At 39.7% G+C, this 14,160-nt stretch overlaps 3 protein-coding genes across 9 annotated transcripts in view; 2 read left to right on the top strand and 1 right to left on the bottom strand.

Moving 5' to 3' along the window:
* Nucleotides 1-481: 481 nt before the first annotated feature.
* On the bottom strand, nt 482-5,716 carry LOC109633951 (cytochrome P450 3A56-like). Of its 2 annotated transcripts, none has more exons than XM_020094156.2 (13): nt 5,534-5,716; nt 5,315-5,408; nt 5,040-5,092; nt 4,319-4,418; nt 3,786-3,899; nt 3,176-3,261; nt 2,922-3,064; nt 2,721-2,839; nt 2,256-2,340; nt 1,664-1,824; nt 1,343-1,569; nt 1,035-1,197; nt 482-840 (listed from the first exon to the last, which is right to left on the bottom strand). In XM_020094156.2, exons 1-13 carry the CDS (start codon nt 5,605-5,607, stop codon nt 766-768), a joined length of 1,494 nt encoding a protein of 497 aa, XP_019949715.2. In that variant the 5' UTR covers nt 5,608-5,716; the 3' UTR covers nt 482-765. The 2 variants fall into 2 exon arrangements, with proteins under 2 accessions (XP_019949715.2, XP_069394463.1); XM_069538362.1 differs by having other exon boundaries at nt 482-911; nt 994-1,197; nt 5,534-5,692.
* Nucleotides 5,717-6,281: 565 nt separating this feature from the next.
* mrpl57 (mitochondrial ribosomal protein L57) lies at nt 6,282-9,176 on the top strand. The gene is made up of 2 exons (XM_020087352.2): nt 6,282-6,443; nt 8,013-9,176. Exon 2 carries the CDS (start codon nt 8,028-8,030, stop codon nt 8,337-8,339), a length of 312 nt encoding a protein of 103 aa, XP_019942911.1. The 5' UTR covers nt 6,282-6,443; nt 8,013-8,027; the 3' UTR covers nt 8,340-9,176.
* A 147-nt stretch (nt 9,177-9,323) lies between these two features.
* kcnh1a (potassium voltage-gated channel, subfamily H (eag-related), member 1a) overlaps nt 9,324-14,160 on the top strand; it is a 32,659-nt gene continuing 27,822 nt past the window's right edge. For 2 of the 6 annotated variants that reach the window (XM_069538570.1, XM_069538567.1), the window contains exons 1-3: nt 9,324-10,028; nt 10,770-11,126; nt 13,205-13,231. In XM_069538570.1, the coding sequence (XP_069394671.1) occupies nt 11,054-11,126; nt 13,205-13,231 (100 nt within the window). In that variant the 5' untranslated portion in view covers nt 9,324-10,028; nt 10,770-11,053. The other 4 variants (XM_069538571.1, XM_020098048.2, XM_069538568.1 and 1 more) reach the window with 3 other exon arrangements.

Raw genomic sequence — 14,160 nt, 5'->3', positions numbered from 1 at the left:
GCACCTCTTTAATTGGTGTGGAAGTGTAAAAGTGGATTGTATTTGTTTTTATCCGGGTATTTAAAATGTTTCATATCCTACAGGTACTTTAGTCAGTGCTTTGAGTGTACGTCACTAGATGGAGACAAATCCTCATCAATGATGCAGCTAAAGACGTCAGCGACTATGTTCACATGGACACAAATATTCAGACGTTAACCATATTAAGACTGAATGAGACACAGACATATAAACAGGATTTACCGATTACTTCAACCAGAATAAGATCCTACCCAGAATAAACAATAATCAAATCAAGACAAACACAATTATGTAACACAACAATTATTTAACATGGTATCATTAGTGGAAGTTTAAATGTATCTGATTGTTGTAATTATATCAGAGCATGAAGCTAATAAAGTGAGAGACGTCTGCATCATCCACACACTGTGCTAAAGTGACTTTAAAAACAGGAACCTTGAAAAAAGGAGACAGCAAAGATGGTGCTATAAAGTATTTTTATGTTTGGATCAGGTTATTTTACATTCTCTCATGTTCCCCTTAAAATATTAAAGCGGTTTTATAAGAATGACGCTGGTAGGTTTAACTGTCCATTACAATTTTTTTAACTAAGATAGTTAAATTCATGTATAGTCATAAAAATAAAAGATAAATGTTCTATTTTCTTCCGAAAAATTAAGACATAAAGATGAAACATTTGAGACTATTTATAGAAAAGTGATATGTACATAATATTGACTTTGACAGAATTTCTTCTTCTGACTAATGTCTTCTGGGAACAAACTTGAGTTTTATTGGCACCACCGGCTGAAACTTCCAGTTGAGCTCTAAAGGAATCTAAAAAGAGAAATGGATGTTAGATCAGCTGAGGAGAGTGAGTCTGAGTGAACATGAAAGTTAGTGTGTGTCTGTGTGTGTGTGTGTGTGTGTGTGTGTGTGTGTCTGTCTGTGTGTCTGTGTGTGTGTGTGTGTGTGTGTGTGTGTGTGTGCGTGTGTGTGTCTGTGTGTGTGTGTGTTGCTGTTATTCTTACCACAGTGTCTCTGCATGTTTCTATGGTGTAATCCTGCAGGAGACGCACAACAACCATTTTCATGACGAGGAGAGCGTAGCGCATCCCAATGCAGTTACGAGGCCCAAGCCCGAACGGCATGTACACGTACGGGTTCACCTCCTCCCCGCTGTCGGGACTGAACCTACAGACACACACACACACACACACACACACACACACTAGATGAACTCAAACTGAAAAAATTGATCATCTGCTGTTTTCACAGTCAAGAAGAAAGCGGGGGATCTTACCCCTCCTTATTAATCGTGTACAGAATGAATGTTTACCTCTCTGGTCTGAAAAGCTCTGGTGAGTTCCAGAAACGTGGATCCTTGTGTAACAAGTACACAGGAATCCCAATGAGCGTTCCTTCCAGGATGGTGATGCCGTGGAGCTGGACTGTTTTTTTGCACATCCGCTCGAGCCGAGGCGCAGTGGGAAGCAAGCGCAGCGACTCAGAAATCACCTGGTCCAGGTACTGCAGACGCAGCAGGTCGTCATACGAAACTGGAGCCTAGAGGTGAAATACCAGCAAAAGATACCAGCTTTCATTATAAAAAATGAAAATGAAAGTCACAGAACAATATAAGACCGATGAATTACTGTACATCTCTCGGTATGCTGGCATCGATCTCTTCCTGCAGGATCCGCATCGCGTTAGGGTTGGTTGCCAGATTGTAAAACAGGAATGAAAGGGTGCTGCTGGTGGTCTCATAGCCTCCGAAGATGAAAATCAAGGCCTGAGAAAGGATCTCGTGTTCAGTCAGACCTACAACAAAACAAAGCAGAATGTGTACAACAATCCAATGAAACATTTAAAACATGAAACCCATTTCACTAGAATTCCCCCCTGCAGTTGTTTGCCTTCATGACCTTTGACCTCTGAAATCGAATCAGTTTATCTTTGAGTCCAAGTGACAACTGATCAGAAGTTTGACTGAAGAAATTCCCTTAAGGCAGACTTAAGAGGTCATATTCAAGAGGCGGAAAACATGTTAAATCAGGCTACTGTGACCTTGACCTTTGACCTTGGATCACTAAATTCTAATGAGTTCATCCTTGAGTCCAACCGAACATTTGTGCCAAATTTGAAGAAATCCCCACAAGGTGTTCCTGAGATGTTGCGTTCACAAGACCAAAAACAAAAGAATCTCTGCGTCACCTCGACTGTTGTGATTCACCTCTGTGGAGAAAACGCACCTTTGCTCGGCTGCTGTTCCTCGTTCTGTATCTCCGCATCTGGAATCTCGCTCTGAAGCATCACGTGCAGGAAGTCGGCTCGAATCTAGACCAGCACAGAGAAAATCTCAACGTCGGCAGAAATATTGTTGAAATAAGTGGATAATAAGAAATTTCAGAGGGTTTAAAGGAGCAGTTTAACATTTTAGAGAGAGGGGATGGATTAGGAGCTGAATGTCCACTGGTCGGTTTAAGTTTAGCTTAGCATAAAGACTGGAAGTAAACAGCAAGCTTGGCTCTGTCAATGGTAAACTGCAGCTTATTGTTGAATCCATAAGTGTTGATACATCTAAACCAGAAACAAACGTGGAAAGCATTTTTTTAAAAAAAACTACTTTTGAAATATGTATAAAACTCCTGTCTGAATCGTGAACATGTCATTAGTTATAAAATGTGTGAATTCACTGGGACAGACCAAATACTCACGGAGTCGTCTGCATGGTGCTGCTCTTTAAATCTCTTGATGATGTTGTAGAAATAATCCAAGCTGAGACTGGGCATCACCTCGATCTTCAGCAGTTTAAACACACGAACACCAAATATCACTGAAAGGACGACAAAGCGCTGTTCACCAGAGTATCGATCAAATGATGCCAAACACGTACCAGACGTGGAAGGAGGACTTACATATTATAGCCAGCGGCCACAGTCTGAAGTTCAGAATTTTCTTGAGGTGAACGATAAGTGGGTCGTCTGGGTTGTTCTGGGAGTCGGCCTCAACGCTGAACGATGCGCTGGTCACGACGTCTAAGCTGTAAGGTGCCACCAGTCTGCATCAGAGGGAAAGGAGAGGTTGTTTTCATTCTTAAGATGGGACGTGGATTCATTACTCTCATGTTCATTGACTTCACGATGCCTAGAGTGACAGAATTATAACGTACTGTTTGACCTCGACCATTTCATCCTCGTGTTTTTCTCCTAGTTTCTCAACGAGCCGGTCTGCATAGCGAGCAATGATGGGAAAGATCTTACAAGAAAGAAAGGTTGCATCATGTTCAGTGGGGAAACAAGTACTTATATCATTTTACTCAAACCAAAGTATCAATACCACAATGTAAAAAAGTACTCAAGTAAGAGTCCTTTATTTAGGAAATATTTAGAAAACCTATTCTTCCCTTTGTCAATCAATCACATTTTACTGTTTATCACAAGACTCTGACCTGTGACTGACTTATTATTACATATTATTATACTTGATTGTTACAGCAACACTCAATAACCTTATTGTAACCCTTATTATTACCTTCAAATAGAATAGAAAAGAAAGTGGCACTATTCTGAACCATCAGACTGAAAAGTTTGTGTTCCTTTAAGTTCAGTATTTGTTTGAAGGTACTTTCCACTGTTTGCAATGTTGACAAAGAGGTGTAAATACTTCTCTCAGAGAGTGTACAGTGTGTACAGCAGACAGATACACACAGTATAGACACGTACTACAGACGTAGTTAAAAGAAAGTAGACGTGGTCAGTGAGCTCAGATTTGATACTGACCTTTTTCAGTCGTCCGCTGGTGAAACAGGGAGATAACGTGCTCCGAATCCGTTTCCACCTTTCATCTTTCACTGCTGTAATCGCGTCATCCATCGGTCCATCAAAAAAAGTATCCTAAGAACAAGAGGAAACTCTGAATGTTTAGATTCCAACCTTTCTCCTACGCTGACCATACAACGTTTTTCCTTCCATCTTGAAAGTGCGACGACATATTTATTGTGGTTCTAATGAGACCACACGCCATATAAATCAACATAAACTTGGGTAAATGCAGAGTATTTACAAAGGTGAGGTGGTTCACCACACATTATCTGCTCAATTTAAATTTCTTCATTTCAGTAGTCGCTTTGATTTGTACTTTTTGACTTTGAATAGATTTCTTTGAATTCTGCCTCAACCAGAGGCTCTTGCATCACAGACACGTGGTCTTCTCACTTATCTACAGTTATTATTACATCAGTGCTGATGACACTGTGTGATAATATGCTGAGTTTAAAATGACTCAGTCACATGCAGCCAGGTGAGTCTCTTACCCTGCGGTTGGTGAACACAGAGTAGCACTCCTTCACCATCACACTTTTAAGCATGTCCGGGTCTGACACCATTAAAACTGGTAAGCGTCCCTCATACAACCTGCACAAAAACAACAAGAGTGATTATAATAACTTATTAATTATTTGCATTATACTTTTCTCTTTTATATATATGGATTAGCAAGCTTCTTCTAGTGTCACATTATTTCAAAAAGTATTTTCTTCATCTTATACTATCTTTATGATGAGATATAAAATGAGCATTTACTGAAAATAAAAACATATTTGAACATGTGACGATCATGCCATTTATACTAAATTTCTACTCCTGTACAATTAAATTTTCATCTATTTTTTAAAATTATTTTATTACATTTATCGGTCTTTAGTTCCTAAAAATTCCCTAAATTTCCCTTAGGATCAATGAAAGTGTTTATCTGTCCATCTAGTTTCTTTACAGATGATCATTTTGCAATAAGAGAGATCATACATTTACATAGACACTCATACAAGAGGCACTGATAGGCAGATTCCATTTGTGTTACACTTGCATGACTTAGTTTTACACAATGGAGTAATAAGGGGAAAAAACAGATTTCAAGAATATCTAATATAAATAATGTCCCCAGCAGCCCGTCAAAGTTCTTCTTCCCTGTCCTATTAATCATCTCATCCGCTGCCTTTCAGTCTGTGCAAGTTGAAAGATGAAGCAATAACTCACCCCCACACATCTCCGTACTTTGCCTGGCATTCACGGTCAAAAGCATAAAAACCCTGTGAGGAAAATGAAAGTTAATGTGTTGACAACCTTTAAAAAGCTACAATCATGGTGTGTAGTGATAGGTTGAGCAGTGAGGGTCAGGATACTGAGACTTCTGAATTGTGTTTTAGTTAAACAGGGTCATCATCATTGAATGTACATATAACAAACACTGTGATCACTTTCTGTCAGTATCATATACAGTATATTCCTTACAATGTGGGTTTGTGTGATACCTTTCTTAAGTACATCAATGTCCCCATTATAGGCAGAGGCCGTGGTCCGGAGATTCCCAGCTTTTTAAAAAACCTGTAAGGCCAAATGGAATAGCTGCAATACAAAAACAGAAAGAGTTGTGCATGTTACAGTAACAAGATCAATGATAGAACAACTTCACACAACTCAGTGAATAAAGGCAGCTTGACTCTCTCCAGTCTGATCCAGAGACAACTCACAGAAACAGGAGGGTGGCACACAGAACCAGCAGAGTCCAGGTGGTGGCTGAAAACAACGTGAGGAGGAAAACCATCTTGACCGCGCGGAAGCAGAGCCGAGCACAAACTGAGAGAGGAAGGAGGAAGTGTATTGAGAACTAATGTAACCTCTTAAATCCAGGCCCAGGGGGGAGGAGCTCCAGTGAATCCAATGACTGGTGTTTATAAAACACACAAAGGAGCAGAAGTGAGGAGGTGGCTGGTGACCTTTCACATGGATCATGCACCGGATGCATGTTCTGATAAACTATCGGTTGTCTTATATAAAGATAACCAGACTCGACTCAAAACAAGAGGATTCTCTAGAAAAACACGAAAATTTTTTATAGAAATGCTGCATCCACATCCATTTCCCCAGTTTCTTTAAAATAGTTTGTGTATTAATTTATATATTTTTGTGTTTCCCAGAATACAAAGCACACAACAAAGTCACATTAGTAAAATTACAAAATGTAGAAATGGGGAATGGGGTGGGGGGTGATGTAATTCTATATTTATTCGATATACATTGATATTAATCTTTTTTTTAAGACTTTTGTCAACAATAATTACAATTAATTATTGTTAAATTGTTAATTACTTAATTTTAGGATTCGTGCGGCGTTTCTGTGAAAGGATTCTCATGAACACTATTTCCTTCGAACAATTAAAAATTAAATTAATATCACAAAATAAACCAGTGAACGGATCTGAACACATTTGAGCCTCCTCCCGCTCCGTAGTTAACCCGGAAGTGGTCGTGTAGTTCACCGCTGTTTGACACATTTTCCACAGTTTCGTGTTTTAAAACCTTTCGTTTCTTCTCGTTTCTTCTCGTTTCTTCGTCCCGTCGCTTGAAACCGATCCTCGTCTGTCGCAGGAAGAAGAGCAGGTGAGGAAGTAAAACGTGTCGCGTCGTTTTATTTGAACGACGACAGAAACTGGATTCTCCCTTTGAGCTGCCCTTGGTCTGCAGCGTTAGCCCAAAGCTAAGCTAGCTTTAGCGCACCGCGTACACACGTTTCATCAATGTCATTTTACATTTGGGTCAAATTTAAACTTTGGCTGCAACTTTCACCTCAAGTAAACACATGAACACGTGGGAGGACATACGTCGATAAAGACTGAATGTTTACACGAACGGTTTTATTCACGCTATCGACATTTTATAAGCTTCTATCTTGTTGAACCTTCATGTTGTTCTACTATTGTTATTGTTGTTATCATCATTATTGTTGTTTGAGGCCGTAGACCAATAATCTGGGTCCCAAACTTGTGCTGCCACTTATTTTCTGGATTTTTTTAATTCGGTTAAACTCATGACATCAATCCAGATGTTTTCTGGAGCTAAATTAGAAAAATGAGAACACACATTACATACAAGTATCCAAGCAAACACTCAGATCCACACGTGCATGCTGCTAAATGATCATAAACAGAGAAGCCTACATCACCAGGTGAGGACATTAGATTTTAGATTTTGTCAAAGATATAAGATACAAGAATATTAAAGTTACGACACAGTAAGATCAAGAAAAACTAAGTCATCGTATTATTGAAGCTTGATCCAGCAAATGTTTGTCGGCCTGAAAATTAATTTTTATTTGACTAATCTCCCAATTGTCTGCAAAACTATGAGCACCCCCGAGGCAAATCACGTATTTGATCTATTTATGAAGTGGAAAGTTTGGGAACCTTTCAACTTTTACAGTCTCAGAACTCCATTGGTTTCCAAGATCTTAATTCAGTTGTTTGACAGATCAGTTACAGGTACAATCAAGTTACAGTTTACTCTTTGTGAATCTTCAATGCTCTTCTTAGCGACTCGCTGAAAATCTGAAAATGAAGCTGATTTATGTCTTCGAAGCAGAAGCCATGAAAGTCCTGAAAAACATATCAAAGCACCTCCAGCAAGGGAATGTCCACAGTCTGAGTACTGTGTAATAAAGGTGACACATGCATGTGGTCATACAGTATAGATTGCAGCTGCTATAAACAGTTTTTACTGTTACACACTTGAGTTCGATTGCAGTCACCCACTTAACCATGATAGGATGAGATGGCTGATGTGATATCATGGTCATGTATGGCTGTAAAGTTTTACATCCCGTGACTCAACACAGTTCCAAAGGTAAACAATAAGAAAGTTGATGAACCTCCGGTGATAAGTTCAGTCCAGTTTATTCGTTAGTAAATCATGATCAACAACGGTGCAGTGGAATGTGTTGGATGAGAAAATGAATTAAAAACCACAATATTCATCCAAAGCAAAACTATTTCTTTAAACTTGAACTAATAATGTGACATTTAATGTAATTATTGATATCGACCAATGGGAATTTCTTTTATCTTGAATATATTTGTATCCATATGGCCCAACCCTAAATGAAAAGTGGTACTGTTCATTTAGGGTCATTACAGCAATCACTGATCTCTATCTCTCTGATTTACTATTTTTCAGAAATAGTCGGCCAATATGTTCCTCACCCTCACCCTGCTGCGGAAAGGCATCCCCGGGAAGCAGTGGATCGGAAAGTACCGGCGTCCGCGGCAGATCACGTGGCAGATGCAACGCAACACGCTGAAGCGGCTGGAGATCGAGGCTGAGAACGAATACTGGATCAGCCGGCCGTACATGACTTCAGAGCAGGAGTACGGAAACGCCGCCGAGCGCAGAGCCAAGAGCTGGCTCAAGATCAAGGAGTCCAAATTCGCCAATTTCCCAGAACACAAGCACATAACGGATCACCTGAGTCATCTCAACATCACCAAGACGTGGTCGAGTTAATGCAAACAATGAAACTACGCACAAAGACTGTCTTTATGTGACAACACAACATGTTAATGTGTGAGGGAGAGCGCTGCTTTGTTATCAATGTGAAGGGGACTCAGAATGTCGGCTGAACAGCTGCCATGAAAATGTGTCAATACTTCAACAGCCTGTTTTAACTCTGTCTCCATAAAACTAATCCTCAAAACAGTTTGTGGTTTGTCTGTTGGAACAAACTGAATCCACTCTGCAGCAGGACTGTGATTCCTCCACATTCAGATCAGCTTTCTCAAGCTGTTTCAGACATGAACTCTGAAAACGTCCCGGAAAATTGGATCTGTACATTTCTACGGAGTTTGTCCGTCACATATAAAAGACGCAGCAGGAGATTGTTCTGTTCAGACGCGAACATTCAGGCGAGTTCTTACTGTATTTTCTCGTGGGCTCACTGAAGCATTTTGTGGACATGTCACTAGCTGGCAGGAAAAATCCTGCAGCAACTGACTTAGGCATTTGTGCTCTCACATACAGCCCCTCCAGAAAATGTCAGTGCATGTCTGAAAGCAGCTTTAGATAATCGGCTCTATAGCTGATCTGTGGGTCCTTTGAGCTAATTGACAATATACAGTTTCAAGTTGAGAAATTCAGGCTTCCGGCTGGTTCTAACATCTGTGATTTTATATATTTGCTACTGAAGTGTGTTTCCCCTGAGGTAAATGATAGAGGAACTATATAAAGTGGAAGGGGAGTTTTTGGCAAAATGTTTCACACAGGGTTAATCCTACATTCTATTTCACTTAATTGTGTATTAAACAGTTGAGACTGTCAGTGCGGCGAAATAAATCTGAGACTTGAGTTTAATCCTTTTCTTCAGCCTTTGAAGTTAGAATGAGTAAAAAAAGCTTCATAGAAATGATCCCACTCCTTTTCTGGGTTGAGGTGGACCTGCTGTGATAAAGTGATGCTTTACTAATTGGGACGAAAGGGCTGTGTTGACAGCAGCTAACTGGTGACTCAGTGATGGACATTGTGCAGGAGTTTGACCGTCTATAAAACTTTGATGTATTTACAGCTTGACCGAAAGCTGCAGACACTTAAAGTTATTTGAACACTAACTCAGATCTAAAGGAAGAGCCAGGGGGATCATTATAGCCTCCTGCTTTTCAGAAGCTACAAAGTGTTTGTTATATGAAAGCAGAAACTGACTCAACAATATTTAGACTTGAAACACTTTCTTTTTGCCCAATTAATCATTCAGAGGCTATAAAGTATAGAGACGTTTATATATAGCACAGGATGATATAAGTTGATGTAAGCTTCTGTGGATGAACAAATAAAATAGCCTCCACTTACATGTGTCCACAGGAAGAGTAGTAACTGTTGACTATTACATTAATAAACACGTGCTCACAACTATAGGGGAGCTTCTGATGGTTTCAACCTTTTATCAATGATAAACATGGGGTTAAATTAAAGTGTCAGCAAAACTGGAATTCCAGCAACATGGTTCAGCTTTGTCCAACTCATAGCCTGTGTCGGTACTTTTACAGTTAATGGTTCAAACCTGGTTTATCACAGAACGGTGATATTCAGCTCAGCACACAGAGGCCTGCTGCTCTCCATAGGAGCCATTAAGAAGTCTGATGTCCACCTGTGACAACAGGTGAAACCTAATTGAGAAGAGAGACAACCAGCTCCGAGCCACAGGTATTTCTTTGAACCAACTACTTTTGTACTGTTAGTTTAATTTTGATGAGGACGTTGTGACCTGCAGCGTTACTGGAGTTCTGTCAGTACAGACACTGCAGGGTCCAGAAATAATTAAGCAGGATTAATGAGCTGGTGGAGGAAACGCTGTCTCTGGAAGGGTAAAAATTTTACTGCAGGAATCAAAGGGCAAAATCCACATGGCGCAGTATTACTGCTCCTTAATGAAACAAGAGCCCGACTGTAAGCGATTCATTCTCAAGAAACCAGAAAACTCCTGGGTTGACTGCAGGGAACTCTCTCTCCTCTCAGTTTGGCAATGTACGTCAATTTAGTTTGTTTTAATCTGCTACGCATAAGTCTGAGGCACTAAAAGTAAAATATGGATATTTTCAGAAATAACAATGATAAGAACGATGAGTTGTAAATTCATGAACATCTCAGGAGCATAAAACTTGCTCCAGCTCATGTGCCATAATAACTCAGGTGGCTACAGTAGTTATTAGAAAAGTGTTTCATCAATAAATAAATAATGGCATTAAATTAATAAAATAAAAGTAACAACACTTACCTTAGAAATTAAAAAAAATCTAAATATATTTTAAAAGCTATAACAAAAATATACAAGTACCCTAAAATAAATAAGAAATACAAGTCAATAACACAAACTAATACTATTAACATGAGATAAATGAACAAAGTTGATGTAATTGTGAGTGTAAAGGTTATTTGGTCCAGCAGGTGGCGCTGCAGCTCCGGGTGTGGCTGACGGTGGCGCACCGGAGCAGCGGCCCCTCCTGCGCCGCTGCGCCCCGGCGTTGTTTTCCTCTCCTGGATGATGAGGTGCGTTAAGAGGCGCCAACAGCACCGCGCCGGGCTGAGGAGGCTGAGGAGGCCGAGGAGGAGGCATCATCTGCGGAGGAGAGCAGACAGACGAGCCGCCGCTGTCCCACACATCCAGCGAGAGACCATGAAGACGAGCGGCAGCAGCAGAGCTTCACCTGCAGACTGAGACCGGAGGCAGGATGGCGGGGGGCCGCAGAGGACTTGTGGCCCCTCAGAATACTTTTTTGGAGAATATTGTGAGACGGTCGAACGGTAAGAAGATTTATTCACTCAGTTAAGATTCAACCATTAATACAAAAACCCTCTGACTCATGAACTGGACAATCAAACCTTTCAGCCAATTAAGGACATTTAAAAAAAATGGAAGATAATTGGTAATAGAAAGTTAATTATTATTTTGTTCTTAGCATATTGGTTTTACAATCGTATTCATGTAAATCTCATTGATGCAATTAGTTGAGTTTATTCATTTTTCAGATTGCGACACAGCTCCTGTTTGTAATTGGGATCATTAAATCATTAAATGTATTATTAAGACCAGTGGAAATCTTAATTGCAAAATGACGCACAGCAGAAATGTCTGGATACTGACGTGTTTATGTAAAGGAAAGATTATGTCATTAAAAGAACAAATAAACTGTCATTCATGTCTGAGCATCATCTCCAGTGTGAAAGCAATTAGTTACAAACACATTGAAATCCAACTGGGAGACTTTTTCTTATGTATTTTAATGTCAAACATCAGCCAACATATTCTGGTTGTAGTTGTAGTTTTCCATTCAAACATCAAGCTGTGCTCAGATACTGCACACATTATTATTATTATCATTATTATTATTATTATTATTATTCTGTATTTTTTATTTTGTGGCTGATGGGGCCACTGAAATTATTCAGCAGAGGTCTCACCAATAAAATCCTCCCCCTGGAGGATAATGATGAGCGATGATGAAACTAATTAAATCATTTTCAGTCAGTTAAAAAGTCTTTAACTCTCAGCACACGGAATGTTTCAGTTTAAACCAGAAATCAAAAACACATTAAAAAAACAGAACAGTGATGAGTTCCTCCTCTACAACTGATTTATTGAAATAAAAGGATTTTAAGTCGAGCTTCCAGTCTAATTTTATTTTGGCCAATTAGTGCACAGTGTGCCGTCCAGATGTGAAGACAATTAACCACATTAGAAAGCTGAGAACTGATGGAGGGCCCACGGTGTGTCTCAGTAACCATTTGACCTCTCTGCAGCGTTTGACCCGATTGGAAGTGACATGACAGACTGGAGGGTTATGGCACCAGACAGGATGGTGTTTGTGCCCGTCACCAGCCTGGATGTACACCAGTTCATTTGCTTGAGCTATATTTTCTTCTCTTTTCATTGGGGTTTGGTTGAAGTAAGGTTAGGGCTTTCATTTTCGGGTTGTACCCCCAGAATATGACAAACCAACGTGTGTCATATGTACCTCTGTTGCACATGGTGAAATCTGTCACGACAGAGCGAGGCTCTCCTCGGATAAACGTGCGATATCTAAATCCCTAAAGTGTAAAAAAAAAAAAGAGGCGTTTCAAAACAAAAGCACGAGGATATGTTTTTCTCATGACCTTGGGCGGTCCATGGATTAGTGAGCAGTAAATCTCTCTGAAGCTAGAAGCCTGAGAGCCTCTAATCTGGAGGATTCCACCGAGAAACAATGGAGCGACTTGTGAGGGACACAGTGGTGGGTGGGCGTTCACAAACAACGACACGTTCCTTATGAGGTCACTTCCAGTCGTTCTTTGTAAAATAAACTCCTCCCAGCTGCAGTCGTCATGTTCATGTCTGGGACTCACCGTATGACTCGTACCAGGAACACAAAATCAGCTTTTTGTAACATATCTCCACCGTCCACTGGTTTTAAAGATGGACACCAAAAACCTGGATCGCCACCTGCTGACTGACTGCAGAATGGGTCTCAAGTCCCTCTTCCTCCATGTTCGTGGATGGGACATGGAGCACACTAAAACCAAATTCCTGAAAAGATGTTTTCTGTGATTTTTAGGCAGCTCCTATCAAACTGATGTATGTTCTAGTGTCTGTTGTTGTTGTTAACTTAAGCAGAATTGCAGGATACGCTTTTTAAAACAAGGTAAAGCTTCAGCCGGAGGTGTTGATCAGACGATTGCTGTACAGTTTGTCATGAAGAAAACATTCAGGTGTGAGGATTACTGACTTGTTGTAATCACCTGTCTCTCTCTTTTGGTCGACACGTCCCATCTTTTTTTGTCTGGCATCCAACAGATGTCTCTCACTGTATATTCTCTTAACCTTCTTTTCTTTTCAAATATTTCAGTTTGGACACTGTCACATAAACAGACAGGTACTTTGAAGTTTAGTTTGGCGTGCTGCTCGTGTACAGTATCTTTCTCATTTGTAATGTTCTATACCAAATGCTGTTAATTTACAAAGCACCTCACTGATTCAATGCGTTGAGATTTGTGTCCAAATTTGTTGCATCACAACAGTAAACGAACAAATCCAGTTCTAATGAGAGCTTTTGACTTGATGCTTCTTTAATCACAAGAGTCACATCCACCTGATCACTGTAAAATAACACGTTGGCATGGAACGTCTTATGCTTTTTATTCTGTCAGTGTTCTCATGCTTCTAACTGTAATTTTTATTTTGTTTGTGCGTGTGTGTTTACATGTGGTATAAAATCTCTGTGTGTTTTTGTACCAGGTGTTTTTCAACTCTCCCCTGTGTCGTCACATTGTTGTAATGTGTGTGAATAGCAGGGTGGTTTGCCTTGAGATTCCCAAACATTTAAAACCATTATATCTGCTCCTTCTTGCCTTTCTCCAAAGTTAAGTCGATTTTTTTGATTATTTCAAAAGAGTATCCAAAAAAACACAAGTGTACAATAATATCTTATGATTTGAAAGGAATTTTAACCAAACATAGCCATTTATTTTAAGACAGGGAAAAAATATTGCATATATTCATATTGCAATACCACAACTATTTGTTTGAATATTGGATTATGAGCTTGTGTTTAGCACGTCGCTGAAGGAACACAACTATTTTGTGTTTTGAATAATTTCCTTCACTTGTAGTCATATTGAAAACATCCATTCTGAGGAAACTAAAATAAAGTGAACGTAATGTTTTACTGCCTTTTAGAAAACATTAAACTCAGAGGCTTTGAGCTGGAATGTTCTCGTGTGTTTCTCATCGCATGAGTTGATGTAGTCGATCAATCAGTACACATTAAGTGTCAACTTGGTCCCTGTCATTGGTTCTTATTGG

The sequence above is a fragment of the Paralichthys olivaceus genome, chromosome 14 (genome assembly GCF_024713975.1).
Source record: "Paralichthys olivaceus isolate ysfri-2021 chromosome 14, ASM2471397v2, whole genome shotgun sequence".
Lineage (NCBI taxonomy): Eukaryota > Metazoa > Chordata > Actinopteri > Pleuronectiformes > Paralichthyidae > Paralichthys > Paralichthys olivaceus.
Note: the sequence above shows the minus strand (reverse complement) of the source record. Positions and strands in the feature narration are given on the sequence as shown.